Consider the following 18,079-nt stretch of genomic DNA (forward strand, 5'->3'; position numbering starts at 1 on the left):
ATAGCCAGCTTATAATGATTTCAAAAGTATATATGCAGGGCAAAAAGAATTGCAGGTTACAGTGCCATTGAAGAGACAAAAAGATCTAAAGCTGGCCATACATGGGTAATTTTTAGTTTTTTTTCATTAAGCTAGTGGGTTGAGTGAAAAAACTGATCTGATTCCCCCATCTATACAATCATTGTGAATGCAAGAATTCTCCCTGCTTTGTCATTGTTTTCTGACAGTGGGATTCCCCCTGCCATCAGATTACACTGATCAGTACTGCAGCCGATTGGCTGCAAGCGCTGATCAAATGGAAATTTTTAAGCAGGACCGTTCATGAGAAGTTGATTGCTAGATCGACTTTTCATGGACAGGAACAGCTGTCAATAGTTTGACATTTGGCTGATTCATGTTGAACCGGTCAAAATTCAATCCATGTATGACTAACTTTAATCTTTCCCATTCTATTAAAAATTACAAAGTTTTAAATAGAGTTTACTTTAACCACATAAAGACCAGCCACCGCAGATATACTGCGTCAGGCTGGCCTTCCTGCGCAAACCACTGTACTTGTACGACGGCTCACAGGAGCAGATCTTGGGCGGGTCTCGTGTGCACCACCGGTGGCGCAATCGCGTGCCTGCCCTCTAGCCCTGCAGCTAAGAAACAGGTTCAGTGGCCTGGATGGCCACCGGGATGGCCGCCGGGAACCCGGCAATCACTGCAGGGACAGACAGAAGGCGGTATGCCGTTGTAAACATGCCACACTGCTCATATGTCACAGATTGAAACAGGGCTTCTGTGTGCCTGTTATTTCGGAACACACGAGTCCTGTTTCCATCCACCAAGTTTGGCCACCACACAGTTAGAATCACCCCTTGGTACACATTGTCCCTTTGATCACCCCTGGTGTTAACCCCTTCCCTACCAGTGTCATTATTACAGTAACATTGCATATTTTTAGCACTGATTACTGTAGTATGGCACTGGTCCTCTCAAAAGTGTCAAAAATGTCATGGGTTCAATCTGCTTGCCGCAATGTCGCAGTCCCTCAAAAAATCGCAGATCGCCGTCATTACTAGTAAAAAAAATAAATAAAAATGACATAAATCTTTCCCGTAGTTTGTAGATGTGATACATTTTGCGCAAACCAATAAAAATACACTTATTGGATTTTTTTTTACCTTAAACATGTGGCAAAATACAAATTGGCCAAAAATAATGAAAAAATCTGATTTTTTTATTTATTTTGTTGGGAATGTTACATAGCAGAAAGTGAAAAATACTTTTTTGAAATTGTCACTCTTTTTTTGTTTATAGCGCATAATCAAAAAACTGCAGAGGTGATCAAATACCACCAAAACAAAGCCCTGTTTTAGGAAAAAAAAAGGACGTCAATTTTATTAGGGTACAGCGTTGCACGACCACGCATTTTAAGTAAAGCAGTGCTGATTCGAAAAAAATGGTCTGATGATTAAGGGGGCAAATCCTTCCGGTCCAGAAGTGGTTAACAAAAACATTTTTATCCATTTAAAGACCAGACCTTTTTCTGACATTTGTTGTTTACAAGTAAAAATATGTAATTTTTGCTAGAAAATTACTTAGAACCCCCAAACAGTGTATGTATATATATATATATATATATATATATATATATATATATATATATATATATATATATTAGCAGAGACCCTAGAGAATAAAATGGCAGCTGTTGCAATATTTTACGTCACACTGTTTTTGCACAGCAGTCTTTCAAATGCCTTTTTTTGGGAAAAAAATGCACTTTAATGGATTAAAAAAATAAAAACGCAATAGTGACCCCAATTTTTTTGTAGAATGTGAAAGATGATGTTATGCAGAGTAAATAGATACCTAACAAACTATGGTATGGTATATCTTTATAGGCAGCACTTTACATTTTTTTTACAGGTTGTCTGTTTAGAGTTACAGAGGAGGTCTTGCACTAGAATTATTGCTCTCATTCTAACAATCGTGGCGATACCTCACATGTGTGGTTTCAACACCATTTAGATATTCCAGCACAACTTATGTATGCGTTCACTTCTTTGCATGAGCAAAGTGATTGGGGGCTTTAAATGTTTTTTTTCCTAGCATTTCATGGCAAAGAACTCCCTGAGGATCTGAAAAAAAGAATTGTTGCTCTACATAAAGATGGCCTAGGCTATAAGAAGTTTGCCAAGACCCTGAAACTGAGCTGCAGCATGGTGGCCAAGACCTTACAGCGGTTTAACAGGACAGGTTCCTCTCAGAACAGGCCTCACCATGGTCGACCAAAGAAGTTGAGTGGACGTGCTCAGCGTCATATCCAGAGGTTGTCTTTTGCAAATAAATGTATGAGTGCTGCCAGCATTGCTGCAGAGGTTGAAGGGGTGGGGGGTCAGCCTGTCAGTACTCAGACCATACGCCACACACTGCATCAAATTGGTCTGCATGGCTGTCGTCCCAGAAGGAAGCCTCTTCTAAAGATGATGCACAAAAAAGACAGCAAACAGTTTGCTGAAGACAAGCAGAATAAGGACATGGATTACTGGAACCAAGTCCTATGGTCTGATGAGACCAAGATAAACGTATTTGGTTTAGATGGTGTCAAGCGTGTGTGGCGGCATCTAGGTGAGGAGTACAAAGACAAGTGCATCTTGCCTACAGTCAAGCACGGTGGTAGGAGTGTCATGGTCTGGGGCTGCATGAGTGCTCCCGCCACTTGGGAGCTACAATTCATTGAGGGAACCATGAATGCCAACATTTACTGTGACATACTGAAGCAGAGCATGATCCACTCCCTTTGGAGAATGGGCCGCAGGGCAGTATTCCAACATGATAACGACCACAAACACACCTCCAAGAAGACTACTGCCTTGCTAAAGAAGCTGAGAGTAATGGACTGGCCAAGTATTTTTCCAGCCCTAAACCCCATTGAGCATCTGTGGGGCATCCTCAAATGGAAGGTGGAGGATCGCAAGGACTCTATCATCCACCAGCACTGTGATGTCGTCATGGAGGAGTGAAAGAGGACTTCGTGGCAACCTGTAAAGCTCTGGTAAACTCCATGCCCAAGAGGGTTAAGGCAGTACTGGAATATAATGGTGGCCACACAAAATATTGACACTTTAGGCCCCAATTTGACATTTTCACTTAGGGGTGTGCTCACTTTTTGTTCCAGCGGTTTAGACATTAATGGTTGTGTGTTGAGTTATTTTGAGGGGACAGCAAACTTACACTGTTATACAAGTTGTACACTCACTACTTTACATTGTAGCAAAGTGTCATTTCTTCAGTGTTATCACATGGAAAAAATATAATAAAATATTTAAAAAAATGTGAGGGTGTACTCATTTTTGTGAGATACTGTATATCTCTACAGTATTACATATAATTGCATTGGTTATACAAATAATATTAAAAGTAATGGTATACATCTAAAACAATGGCAGCTTGTGTCACAGTGTCTACATTTTCTTTGATGTATGAATAACCTGGATCATGCTGGGAAAATGTGATAAATTGTGCGTATTTCATGCCATATTTGCAGTGAGTATTAAATCTGGATGAATAATATACCTCATTTGTTTCATTTTTTTTTTCTAGATAAAGAAAATGGTGTTTCATTCCCACTGAAATTTGTTCCTGAAAAACCTGGCCGATATTCCTGCAAGATTTTGCTTCGTTCCTTTCATGATGTACGAGTTTATATGATTGAGTGTGTCGTCAATCCAAGCAGCTCAGAAACAGAGTTTGAATTTATTACCCCGGCTGGTGAAGCACTGATACAAGATATTCCAATGGTAAGTTATACCACATGGCTTCATTATGTATGCTTTTACAATGTATCCTTCTTGAGGACTGGATTTTAATATATTGGGGTTGATGAAGTGTTTCTATATCACAATGTTTGATATTTAGCTATGAATTCTTCTGCATGTCAGACATTTATTTTAAGTCTAAGAAACCTTTCAAGGGACATGAAAATGAACGCTCAAGGTATGGCATGCAATAGATCCTAGCCTTGTAATGTTGATGTAAAATTCCAAGCCGCTCTAACCATACAATATAAATTGGTAATTGTGGTTGGATCATCTCGTTTCGAGCATTCCTATACTTTAGGAGACAATGAACTTCCAGTTTCAGAAAACTGTTGAAGTATCACTTTAAAGGCTTATCACTCATCACTTCTAGTCTTGTGTACCACCTTTTAGTGTGCAGTGTTTACCTTAGACCCAATCCATATATACAAATTGGAAAAGGTGGTATAAAACAGTGACTGAAAATGCTGTGAACATTAGATTAATGGAAAGTGTATGTTATATCTTTAGAACTCTGCATAATATTTTTTACAGTGCTGTGTTTGGCAGCATGGTAAAGAAAAAATGTGTAATTGCAAACAACACTGCAGAGTCTGTGGTCAACTTCAGGTGTGACAGGCTCAACTATTGTACAGCATTTGGAACTGTACTGTGGGTGACACCAGAGTTGTTTTCAGTCTAACCACTTTATAGTGATCAACATTCTAGAAACAAGACAGAACAGGGAATGCCATCTCTGGGAATTTTTTTTAGCCATGATTTGGGAGGTATGTAGGAGGCCTACATCTTTAGCAAGGGCATTATCCAACTTTCTCAACGCTGCACAGTTTATTTGCTGCAGACCTTTCTTACCTGCATAGGCAGTTTTTGGTAAATGTGAACTAGCCATTTAAATCTAGTCATATGTGAAATCAGCTTGTGAAAAAGGTCTTCCTATTTTCCCAGTATGTTGTTCTGAAACTCCACTATTTAGCGAGTCATGTTTGATAAAGGGGCACATTCTGTCATAAATGTCTTGGCACAGCAAGATCACTTACTAGAAAATCCTCAGAATAGCTTCTCTAAGGAGGAATAATACTTCCATCTTTAAAATGTGGCAAGTACAATTTGTTGTAGTATACAGTATGTATTGTCTGTGTCCTGACAGTCACATGAAATGCTGCAAGAGTTAAGAAGTGAATAGCTGGGGTGGAACAGGGTGAAGAGAAATAACTGGTGGTCTTGTGAGAAAGTCGGTGTTTCTATATTGCTTCTGACATGAATTTGCTGTAACTAAACACCTAGCTGTAAAGTAAAGAACACAATAAAGCACACAGGACTTGTATTCTTAGACCATAGATAGGTTATGCAGCTAACTTCAGGTGATTGGACACTGGGAAAAATTTTTCTAGGGCCATCCCAAGAACTCACCATTAAAACCTGCCCACACCATGAGACTTCAGTTTCTTGCTAGTGTCATTAGGTGATGGACCTGCTCACATCTGAAGAATTACTTTTCTTTCTTTAACCATAGTTTTTTTTATGTATCTAAGCTTTTATTCAGAACTGACTGCTTATTGCTTATGGCTATCTAGTAGCTTTCAGATCAGTTATCTTTGGTGTGTACCTTGGAGACCGTACAGGGAACCCACTTTGTTCCTGTAATGTTTGCTCCAGGTGCTGGATCCTGCACTAGGTGACCATCTTGGAACGTGGTGCAACTTGTAGTTAGCTGCAAGGTGCTATACAGGTCCAGGTCATTGTTTAATTTATATTGCTTGTAGATCCTAAAGACCTCTTCAGGTATGCTACAGTGATAGGCAAAGTTTGAACCTATAGTAGCCCCAGTGTATCCCTTTGTATTTACACCAGTTCCTAGCTGTAACTAATAGGGTTGAGCGGACACCTAGATGTCCGTGTTCGACGGGTTCGGCCGAACTTTAAAAAAAAGTCCGGGTCCGTGTCCCGGACTTTTACCGAACTTTTCCCGGACACCGAACCCCATTGAAGTCAATGGGGACCCGAACTTTAAGGCACTAAAATGGCTCTAAAACACCAAAGGAAAGGGCTAGAGTGCTGCAAATGGCAGCAAAACGTAATTAAGAGCATGGCAAGTGCTCTGCAAACAAATGTGGATAGGGAAATAACTTAAAACAACAAAAAAAAACAGAAAAATAAAACAATGTTCTTCTTCATCTCTGAAGGACGAGGCCCATATGGAGTAGGAGGGAGGTTGAGGTGGTGGTGGATGTGGCGGTGACATAGGCGTGCGCACAGGGTGTGCTGGGTGTGCCTGGGCACACCCTAATCACCTAGGGCACATAGCATTGCCAGTGAGGAGATGGGAAAGATCTCCCTGGGACCTGCTCTGCTCTATTTCTCCTTGCCTACAGGTACATGGCCCCGATACATTACTCTCCCTGCTGGCAAACACATGCATGTGTATTTCAACTTTGGGGTGCACACCTTAATGCAATAGGCTGCGCACACCTATGGGCGGTGTAGGTGGAAGCGGCGGTGGAGGAGGACCAGGGCCGGATTAACAGCATCATGGGCTTGGTGCTGAGGATTTTGAAGGGCCTTAGGGCCGTGCCTTGCCATGCACCCAGAGGAGGAAGGGTGCAGCCATGCATGCCTAATTCAACATGGGATGCTGTCTCTGAAGCCCATAAACACATCCATGCATCGCCAACTGTCCCTCCTTGTCCGGCCTTCACGCTGTGTGGGGAGGTTCTGAGGGTGCTGCCTGGGGAAGCGAGCATAGAAGCCAGACTTCTGTGTTTACAAGTGACAGAAGAGCGGTAACAGTGAATATGGCCAACCCGGGGCCTATATAAAAGGTAGGGGCCTGGAGCTGCAGCTCCAATAGCCCCTACATTAATCTGGCCCTGAGGAGGAGGACGAGGTAGCCAACACTGCTTCTTTTCACAAATTTTAAATGAGGGTACACCCCAAAAGAGTGAGAAAGAGCAAAAATGGAACAATGGGTGGGTAAGGTCGGTATCCATTGCTATTCTGCATAAGGTACGGAAAAGTCCCGTGGGATCCATGCCTGGTTCATTTTAATGAACGTGAGCTTGTCCACATTGTCTCTGGACAGGCGGCTGCGCTTGTCTGTTATAACGCCCCCAGCCGTGCTAAATACCCGTTCAGATAATACACTGGCTGCAGGGCACGCCAGCACCTCCAAGGCGTAAAGGGCAAGCTCAGGCCATGTGCCCAATTTGGAGACCCAGAAGTTGAAGGGGGCAGACCCGTCATTCACTACATGTAGGCGTGTGCACACATACTGCTCCACCATGTTGGTAAAATGCTGCCTCCTGCTAAGACGTTCCATCTGAGCTGCTGGTGCTGCTGTTTGTTGTGGCGTGCTGACAAAGCTTTTCCACATTTCGGCCATGCTAACCCTGCCTTCTGAGGTGCTGGCGGTGCCCTGGTTGCGTTGGCGACCTCCTCCTCCTCCTCCTCTGCCTTGTGCTTCCACTGTGGCCCCGCTGTCAGATGGGAATGCCAGCAGCATGGCGTCTACCAGCGTGCGCTTGTACTCGCGCATCTTGCGATCGCGCTCCAGTGAGTGAATTAAGGACGGTACGTTGTCCTTGTAACGGGGATCCAGCAGCGTGGCCACCCAGTAATCAGCACAAGTTAGAATGTGGGCAACTCGGCGGTCGTTGTGGAGACACTGCAGCATGTAATCGCTCATGTGTGCCAGGCTGCCCAGAGGCAACGAAAGGCTGTCCTCTGTGGGAGGTGTATGGTCCGTGTCCTCTGTATCCCCCCAGCCACGCACCAGTGATGGCCATGAGCTGGCCTGGGTGCCACCCTGCTGTGAACATGGTTCCATCTCCTCCTCCAGCTCCTCCTCCTCCTCATCCTCCTCATCCTCCAGAACTGTGCCCCTGCTGGACAATTGCGTCCCTGGCGTTTGCGTGTGCAGGAACCCACCCTCGGAGCCCCTTGCGAATGACTGCCCTGAAAGCCTTGGAAATGTTACCTCTTCATCCTCCTCCTCCTCCTCATCCTGTGCCACATCCTCTTCCATCATCGCCCGAATTGTTTTTTCAAGGAGGCATAGAAGTGGGATAGTTAAGCTGAGAACGGCGTCATTGCCACTGGCCATGTTGGTGGAGTACTCAAAACAGCGCAACAAGGCACACAGGTCTCGCATGGAGGCCCAGTTATTGGTGGTGAAGTGGTGCTGTTCCGCAGAGCGACTCACGCGTGCGTGCTGCAGCTGAAACTCCACTATGGCCTGCTGCTGCTCGCACAGTCTTTCCAGCATGTGCAAGGTGGAGTTCCACCTTGTGGGCACGTCACATATGAGGCGGTGAGCGGGAAGGCCGAAGTTACGCTGCAGCGCTGCCAGGCGAGCAGCAGCAGGGTGAGAACGCCGAAAGTGCGCACAAACGGCCCGCACTTTCTGCAGCAGCTCTGACATATCGGGGTAGTTTTTAAGGAACCTCTGCACCACCAAATTCAGCACATGCGCCAGGCAAGGGATGTGCGTCAAACCGGCTAGGCCCAGAGCTGCTATGAGATTTCGCCCGTTATCGCACACCACCAGGCCGGGCTTGAGGCTCGCTGGCAGCAACCACTCATTTGTCTGCTGTTCCATGCTCCTCCACAACTCCTGCGCGGTGTGTGGTTTGTCCCCCAAACAGGCAAGTTGTAAAACTGCCTGCTGTCGTTTACCCCTGGCCGTGCTGAAGTTGGTGGTGAAGGTGTTACGCTGTCCGGATGAGGAGGCGGTAGAGGATGAGGAAGCGGAGTAGGAGGAGTTAGGAACAGGAGGCAAACTGAAGCGCCCTGCAATCCTCGGTGGTGGAAGGACATGCGCCAAATTGCTATCCGCCTCAGGCCCATCCGCCACTGCATTTACCCAGTGTGCCGTTAGGGAGATATAACGCCCCTGACCGTGCTTACTGGTCCACGTATCCGTAGTTAGGTGGACCTTGGCACAGATGGCGTTGCGCAGTGCACACCTGATTTTTTCCCCCACTTGGTTGTGCAGGGAAGGGATGGCTTGCCTGGAAAAGTAGTGGCGGCTGGGCACGACGTACTGTGGGACAGCCACCGACATAAGGTTTTTAAAACTGTGCGTCTCCACCAGACGGAATGACAGCATTTCAAAGGCCAATAATTTTGAAATGCTGGCATTCAGGGCCAGGGATCGCGGGTGGGTAGGGGGGTACTTCCTCTTCCTCTCAAGTGTTTGGGAGATGGAAAGCTGAACGCTTCCACGGGACATTGTGGAGATGGTTGTTGGTGACCCAGGTGGTGGTGTTGCTGACAGATCGTCTGTTTGCGGGGTGGCAGGTGCCGGTATCACTACAGATGTGGCTGGAGCGGCCGAGACTGCAGCAGAAGAGGAAGCAGGATGAGCCAGAGACGTTTCTTGGTTTTGAAGGTGTGTACTCCACTGCAGCTCGTGCTTTGCACTTAGATGCCTGATCATGCAGGTTGTGCTCAGGTTGAGAAGGTTCATGCCTCGCTTCAAGCTCTGATTGCACAGGGTGCAAACCACTCGTGTCCTGTCATCAGCACATTTTCTAAAGAACTTCCACGCTTGAGAACTCCTTTGAGCTGACTTTGGTGCGCTCGTTCCCTTGCTGCGTTGGGCAGTAGCGGGCGTAGTGTCTAGGGCACGGCCGCTCCGCTTCTGCACCCTGCTCCCTCTTCTGCTGTGCTGGTGGCTCTGTGCGACCACCGCCTCTTCCTCCAAACTACTCAGTTCACCTGCATGACGTTCATTCCATGTGGGGTCGAGGACCTCATCGTCCTCCACATCATCTTCCACCCAGTCTTCACCCCTGCCCTCCTTGTCGGTCTCCACAATGCTGAACGCCGCAGCAGTTGGCACCTGCGTTTCGTCATCATCGGAGACGTGCTGCGATGATCCTTGCATGTACTCATCTTGAGAAATAAGTGGTTGGGCATCGCTGCACTCAATCTCTTCCACTTCTGGGGCAGGGCTAGGTGGATGGCCCTGGGAAACCCTGCTGACAGAGTCCTCAAAAAGAATAAGAGACTGCTGTATGGCTTGGGGCTCAGACTGCTGGCCTGATTTGCAAGGGGGTGAGGTGAAAGACGGTTGGACATTGGCTGCAGGTGCCAACTCTGACCTTTCTGCAGTAGACTGGGTGGGAGACAATGTGAAGGAACTGGAGGCACTGTCAGCAGCAAACCAATCTACTATCGCCTCAACTTGTTCTGGCCTCATCACTTCTAGGGGCGTTTGATGCCCTACCAAATACTGATGCAGGTTCTGTCGCCTACTCACACTTGAGGAAGGTGTTTCACTTGTGCGTGTAGCTGGCACAGATCGACCATGTCCTCTCCTTGCAACAGGAGCTCTACCAGCAGCACCACGACCCAGGCCACGGCCCTTATTTGACGGTCTCCTCATATTTCTGTAATTTAAGATCTTGCCCTAGAAAGGTTTTTATTGAATAGCGGAATAGAAAATATGATCCAAAAAAAGTGTATGTATATCACACGTACACAACCACACTAGGCCCCAATTACTATTGTTTGTACCCCTAAAAGGCTAGATGAGGAGTAGGGGGAGTATGGAACAGGCAGCACCCTCAAACCTTCAGAAGTATGAGATGAACCCCAACAACTTGGAAAGGTGGATCTCTCTCACACGTACCGACACAGACTATCCCGCAATTCAATTGATCCTCAAAGGTTTTTATTGAATAGCGGAATAGGAAATATGATCAAAAAAAGTGTATGTATCTCGCACGTACACAACCACACTAGGCCCCAATTACTATTGTTTGTACCCCTAAAAGGCTAGATGAGGAGTAGGGGGGGTATGGAACAGGCAGCACCCTCAAACCTTCAGAAGTATGAGATGAACCCCAACAACTTGGAAAGGTGGATCTCTCTCACACGTACCGACACAGACTATCCCGCAATTCAATTGATCCTCAAAGGTTTTTATTGAATAGCGGAATAGGAAATATGATCAAAAAAAGTGTATGTATCTCGCACGTACACAACCACACTAGGCCCCAATTACTATTGTTTGTACCCCTAAAAGGCTAGATGAGGAGTAGGGGGGGTATGGAACAGGCAGCACCCTCAAACCTTCAGAAGTATGAGATGAACCCCAACAACTTGGAAAGGTGGATCTCTCTCACACGTACCGACACAGACTATCCCGCAATTCAATTGATCCTCAAAGGTTTTTATTGAATAGCGGAATAGGAAATATGATCAAAAAAAGTGTATGTATCTCGCACGTACACAACCACACTAGGCCCCAATTACTATTGTTTGTACCCCTAAAAGGCTAGATGAGGAGTAGGGGGGGTATGGAACAGGCAGCACCCTCAAACCTTCAGAAGTATGAGATGAACCCCAACAACTTGGAAAGGTGGATCTCTCTCACACGTACCGACACAGACTATCCCGCAATTCAATTGATCCTCAAAGGTTTTTATTGAATAGCGGAATAGGAAATATGATCAAAAAAAGTGTATGTATCTCGCACGTACACAACCACACTAGGCCCCAATTACTATTGTTTGTACCCCTAAAAGGCTAGATGAGGAGTAGGGGGGGTATGGAACAGGCAGCACCCTCAAACCTTCAGAAGTATGAGATGAACCCCAACAACTTGGAAAGGTGGATCTCTCTCACACGTACCGACACAGACTATCCCGCAATTCAATTGATCCTCAAAGGTTTTTATTGAATAGCGGAATAGGAAATATGATCAAAAAAAGTGTATGTATCTCGCACGTACACAACCACACTAGGCCCCAATTACTATTGTTTGTACCCCTAAAAGGCTAGATGAGGAGTAGGGGGGGTATGGAACAGGCAGCACCCTCAAACCTTCAGAAGTATGAGATGAACCCCAACAACTTGGAAAGGTGGATCTCTCTCACACGTACCGACACAGACTATCCCGCAATTCAATTGATCCTCAAAGGTTTTTATTGAATAGCGGAATAGGAAATATGATCAAAAAAAGTGTATGTATCTCGCACGTACACAACCACACTAGGCCCCAATTACTATTGTTTGTACCCCTAAAAGGCTAGATGAGGAGTAGGGGGGGTATGGAACAGGCAGCACCCTCAAACCTTCAGAAGTATGAGATGAACCCCAACAACTTGGAAAGGTGGATCTCTCTCACACGTACCGACACAGACTATCCCGCAATTCAATTGATCCTCAAAGGTTTTTATTGAATAGCGGAATAGGAAATATGATCAAAAAAAGTGTATGTATCTCGCACGTACACAACCACACTAGGCCCCAATTACTATTGTTTGTACCCCTAAAAGGCTAGATGAGGAGTAGGGGGGGTATGGAACAGGCAGCACCCTCAAACCTTCAGAAGTATGAGATGAACCCCAACAACTTGGAAAGGTGGATCTCTCTCACACGTACCAACACAGACTATCCCCCAATTTAACTGATCCCCAAAGGTTTTTGATTAAATAGCGGAATAGAAAATATGATCCCAAAAAAGTGTATGTATATCACACGTACACAACCACACTAGGCCCCAATTACTATTGTTTGTACCCCTAAAAGGCTAGGAGTAGGGGGAGTATGGAACAGGCAGCACCCTCAAACCTTCAGAAGTATGAGATGAACCCCAACAACTTGGAAAGGTGGATCTCTCTCACACGTACCAACACAGACTATCCCCCAATTTAACTGATCCCCAAAGGTTTTTGATTAAATAGCGGAATAGAAAATATGATCCCAAAAAAGTGTATGTATATCACACGTACACAACCACACTAGGCCCCAATTACTATTGTTTGTACCCCTAAAAGGCTAGGAGTAGGGGGAGTATGGAACAGGCAGCACCCTCAAACCTTCAGAAGTATGAGATGAACCCCAACAACTTGGAAAGGTGGATCTCTCTCACACGTACCAACACAGACTATCCCCCAATTTAACTGATCCCCAAAGGTTTTTGATTAAATAGCGGAATAGAAAATATGATCCCAAAAAAGTGTATGTATATCACACGTACACAACCACACTAGGCCCCAATTACTATTGTTTGTACCCCTAAAAGGCTAGGAGTAGGGGGAGTATGGAACAGGCAGCACCCTCAAACCTTCAGAAGTATGAGATGAACCTCAACAACTTGGAAAGGTGGATCTCTCTCACACGTACCAACACAGACTATCCCCCAATTTAACTGATCCCCAAAGGTTTTTGATTAAATAGCGGAATAGAAAATATGATCCCAAAAAAGTGTATGTATATCACACGTACACAACCACACTAGGCCCCAATTACTATTGTTTGTACCCCTAAAAGGCTAGGAGTAGGGGGAGTATGGAACAGGCAGCACCCTCAAACCTTCAGAAGTATGAGATGAACCCCAACAACTTGGAAAGGTGGATCTCTCTCACACGTACCAACACAGACTATCCCCCAATTTAACTGATCCCCAAAGGTTTTTGATTAAATAGCGGAATAGAAAATATGATCCCAAAAAAGTGTATGTATATCACACGTACACAACCACACTAGGCCCCAATTACTATTGTTTGTACCCCTAAAAGGCTAGGAGTAGGGGGAGTATGGAACAGGCAGCACCCTCAAACCTTCAGAAGTATGAGATGAACCCCAACAACTTGGAAAGGTGGATCTCTCTCACACGTACCAACACAGACTATCCCCCAATTTAACTGATCCCCAAAGGTTTTTGATTAAATAGCGGAATAGAAAATATGATCCCAAAAAAGTGTATGTATATCACACGTACACAACCACACTAGGCCCCAATTACTATTGTTTGTACCCCTAAAAGGCTAGGAGTAGGGGGAGTATGGAACAGGCAGCACCCTCAAACCTTCAGAAGTATGAGATGAACCCCAACAACTTGGAAAGGTGGATCTCTCTCACACGTACCAACACAGACTATCCCCCAATTTAACTGATCCCCAAAGGTTTTTGATTAAATAGCGGAATAGAAAATATGATCCCAAAAAAGTGTATGTATATCACACGTACACAACCACACTAGGCCCCAATTACTATTGTTTGTACCCCTAAAAGGCTAGGAGTAGGGGGAGTATGGAACAGGCAGCACCCTCAAACCTTCAGAAGTATGAGATGAACCTCAACAACTTGGAAAGGTGGATCTCTCTCACACGTACCAACACAGACTATCCCCCAATTTAACTGATCCCCAAAGGTTTTTGATTAAATAGCGGAATAGAAAATATGATCCCAAAAAAGTGTATGTATATCACACGTACACAACCACACTAGGCCCCAATTACTATTGTTTGTACCCCTAAAAGGCTAGGAGTAGGGGGAGTATGGAACAGGCAGCACCCTCAAACCTTCAGAAGTATGAGATGAACCCCAACAACTTGGAAAGGTGGATCTCTCTCACACGTACCAACACAGACTATCCCCCAATTTAACTGATCCCCAAAGGTTTTTGATTAAATAGCGGAATAGAAAATATGATCCCAAAAAAGTGTATGTATATCACACGTACACAACCACACTAGGCCCCAATTACTATTGTTTGTACCCCTAAAAGGCTAGGAGTAGGGGGAGTATGGAACAGGCAGCACCCTCAAACCTTCAGAAGTATGAGATGAACCTCAACAACTTGGAAAGGTGGATCTCTCTCACACGTACCAACACAGACTATCCCCCAATTTAACTGATCCCCAAAGGTTTTTGATTAAATAGCGGAATAGAAAATATGATCCCAAAAAAGTGTATGTATATCACACGTACACAACCACACTAGGCCCCAATTACTATTGTTTGTACCCCTAAAAGGCTAGGAGTAGGGGGAGTATGGAACAGGCAGCACCCTCAAACCTTCAGAAGTATGAGATGAACCCCAACAACTTGGAAAGGTGGATCTCTCTCACACGTACCAACACAGACTATCCCCCAATTTAACTGATCCCCAAAGGTTTTTGATTAAATAGCGGAATAGAAAATATGATCCCAAAAAAGTGTATGTATATCACACGTACACAACCACACTAGGCCCCAATTACTATTGTTTGTACCCCTAAAAGGCTAGGAGTAGGGGGAGTATGGAACAGGCAGCACCCTCAAACCTTCAGAAGTATGAGATGAACCCCAACAACTTGGAAAGGTGGATCTCTCTCACACGTACCAACACAGACTATCCCCCAATTTAACTGATCCCCAAAGGTTTTTGATTAAATAGCGGAATAGAAAATATGATCCCAAAAAAGTGTATGTATATCACACGTACACAACCACACTAGGCCCCAATTACTATTGTTTGTACCCCTAAAAGGCTAGGAGTAGGGGGAGTATGGAACAGGCAGCACCCTCAAACCTTCAGAAGTATGAGATGAACCCCAACAACTTGGAAAGGTGGATCTCTCTCACACGTACCAACACAGACTATCCCCCAATTTAACTGATCCCCAAAGGTTTTTGATTAAATAGCGGAATAGAAAATATGATCCCAAAAAAGTGTATGTATATCACACGTACACAACCACACTAGGCCCCAATTACTATTGTTTGTACCCCTAAAAGGCTAGGAGTAGGGGGAGTATGGAACAGGCAGCACCCTCAAACCTTCAGAAGTATGAGATGAACCCCAACAACTTGGAAAGGTGGATCTCTCTCACACGTACCAACACAGACTATCCCCCAATTTAACTGATCCCCAAAGGTTTTTGATTAAATAGCGGAATAGAAAATATGATCCCAAAAAAGTGTATGTATATCACACGTACACAACCACACTAGGCCCCAATTACTATTGTTTGTACCCCTAAAAGGCTAGGAGTAGGGGGAGTATGGAACAGGCAGCACCCTCAAACCTTCAGAAGTATGAGATGAACCTCAACAACTTGGAAAGGTGGATCTCTCTCACACGTACCAACACAGACTATCCCCCAATTTAACTGATCCCCAAAGGTTTTTGATTAAATAGCGGAATAGAAAATATGATCCCAAAAAAGTGTATGTATATCACACGTACACAACCACACTAGGCCCCAATTACTATTGTTTGTACCCCTAAAAGGCTAGGAGTAGGGGGAGTATGGAACAGGCAGCACCCTCAAACCTTCAGAAGTATGAGATGAACCCCAACAACTTGGAAAGGTGGATCTCTCTCACACGTACCAACACAGACTATCCCCCAATTTAACTGATCCCCAAAGGTTTTTGATTAAATAGCGGAATAGAAAATATGATCCCAAAAAAGTGTATGTATATCACACGTACACAACCACACTAGGCCCCAATTACTATTGTTTGTACCCCTAAAAGGCTAGGAGTAGGGGGAGTATGGAACAGGCAGCACCCTCAAACCTTCAGAAGTATGAGATGAACCCCAACAACTTGGAAAGGTGGATCTCTCTCACACGTACCAACACAGACTATCCCCCAATTTAACTGATCCCCAAAGGTTTTTGATTAAATAGCGGAATAGAAAATATGATCCCAAAAAAGTGTATGTATATCACACGTACACAACCACACTAGGCCCCAATTACTATTGTTTGTACCCCTAAAAGGCTAGGAGTAGGGGGAGTATGGAACAGGCAGCACCCTCAAACCTTCAGAAGTATGAGATGAACCCCAACAACTTGGAAAGGTGGATCTCTCTCACACGTACCAACACAGACTATCCCCCAATTTAACTGATCCCCAAAGGTTTTTGATTAAATAGCGGAATAGAAAATATGATCCCAAAAAAGTGTATGTATATCACACGTACACAACCACACTAGGCCCCAATTACTATTGTTTGTACCCCTAAAAGGCTAGGAGTAGGGGGAGTATGGAACAGGCAGCACCCTCAAACCTTCAGAAGTATGAGATGAACCTCAACAACTTGGAAAGGTGGATCTCTCTCACACGTACCAACACAGACTATCCCCCAATTTAACTGATCCCCAAAGGTTTTTGATTAAATAGCGGAATAGAAAATATGATCCCAAAAAAGTGTATGTATATCACACGTACACAACCACACTAGGCCCCAATTACTATTGTTTGTACCCCTAAAAGGCTAGGAGTAGGGGGAGTATGGAACAGGCAGCACCCTCAAACCTTCAGAAGTATGAGATGAACCCCAACAACTTGGAAAGGTGGATCTCTCTCACACGTACCAACACAGACTATCCCCCAATTTAACTGATCCCCAAAGGTTTTTGATTAAATAGCGGAATAGAAAATATGATCCCAAAAAAGTGTATGTATATCACACGTACACAACCACACTAGGCCCCAATTACTATTGTTTGTACCCCTAAAAGGCTAGGAGTAGGGGGAGTATGGAACAGGCAGCACCCTCAAACCTTCAGAAGTATGAGATGAACCTCAACAACTTGGAAAGGTGGATCTCTCTCACACGTACCAACACAGACTATCCCCCAATTTAACTGATCCCCAAAGGTTTTTGATTAAATAGCGGAATAGAAAATATGATCCCAAAAAAGTGTATGTATATCACACGTACACAACCACACTAGGCCCCAATTACTATTGTTTGTACCCCTAAAAGGCTAGGAGTAGGGGGAGTATGGAACAGGCAGCACCCTCAAACCTTCAGAAGTATGAGATGAACCCCAACAACTTGGAAAGGTGGATCTCTCTCACACGTACCAACACAGACTATCCCCCAATTTAACTGATCCCCAAAGGTTTTTGATTAAATAGCGGAATAGAAAATATGATCCCAAAAAAGTGTATGTATATCACACGTACACAACCACACTAGGCCCCAATTACTATTGTTTGTACCCCTAAAAGGCTAGGAGTAGGGGGAGTATGGAACAGGCAGCACCCTCAAACCTTCAGAAGTATGAGATGAACCTCAACAACTTGGAAAGGTGGATCTCTCTCACACGTACCAACACAGACTATCCCCCAATTTAACTGATCCCCAAAGGTTTTTGATTAAATAGCGGAATAGAAAATATGATCCCAAAAAAGTGTATGTATATCACACGTACACAACCACACTAGGCCCCAATTACTATTGTTTGTACCCCTAAAAGGCTAGGAGTAGGGGGAGTATGGAACAGGCAGCACCCTCAAACCTTCAGAAGTATGAGATGAACCCCAACAACTTGGAAAGGTGGATCTCTCTCACACGTACCAACACAGACTATCCCCCAATTTAACTGATCCCCAAAGGTTTTTGATTAAATAGCGGAATAGAAAATATGATCCCAAAAAAGTGTATGTATATCACACGTACACAACCACACTAGGCCCCAATTACTATTGTTTGTACCCCTAAAAGGCTAGGAGTAGGGGGAGTATGGAACAGGCAG

General features: G+C 44.7%; 1 protein-coding gene across 1 annotated transcript in view; it reads left to right on the forward strand.

Annotated features, from left to right (window-relative positions):
- Positions 1-18,079, forward strand: part of CFAP47 (cilia and flagella associated protein 47) — a 702,231-nt gene that overhangs the window by 392,747 nt on the left and 291,405 nt on the right. Inside the window, exon 46 of the mRNA XM_082245539.1 lies at positions 3,595-3,791. Within this exon, the coding sequence (XP_082101665.1) occupies positions 3,595-3,791 (197 nt within the window). The remainder of the gene's footprint in view (positions 1-3,594; positions 3,792-18,079) is intronic.

The sequence above is a fragment of the Pelophylax lessonae genome (assembly GCF_965119305.1).
Source record: "Pelophylax lessonae genome assembly, chromosome: 2".
Classification (NCBI taxonomy): domain Eukaryota; kingdom Metazoa; phylum Chordata; class Amphibia; order Anura; family Ranidae; genus Pelophylax; species Pelophylax lessonae.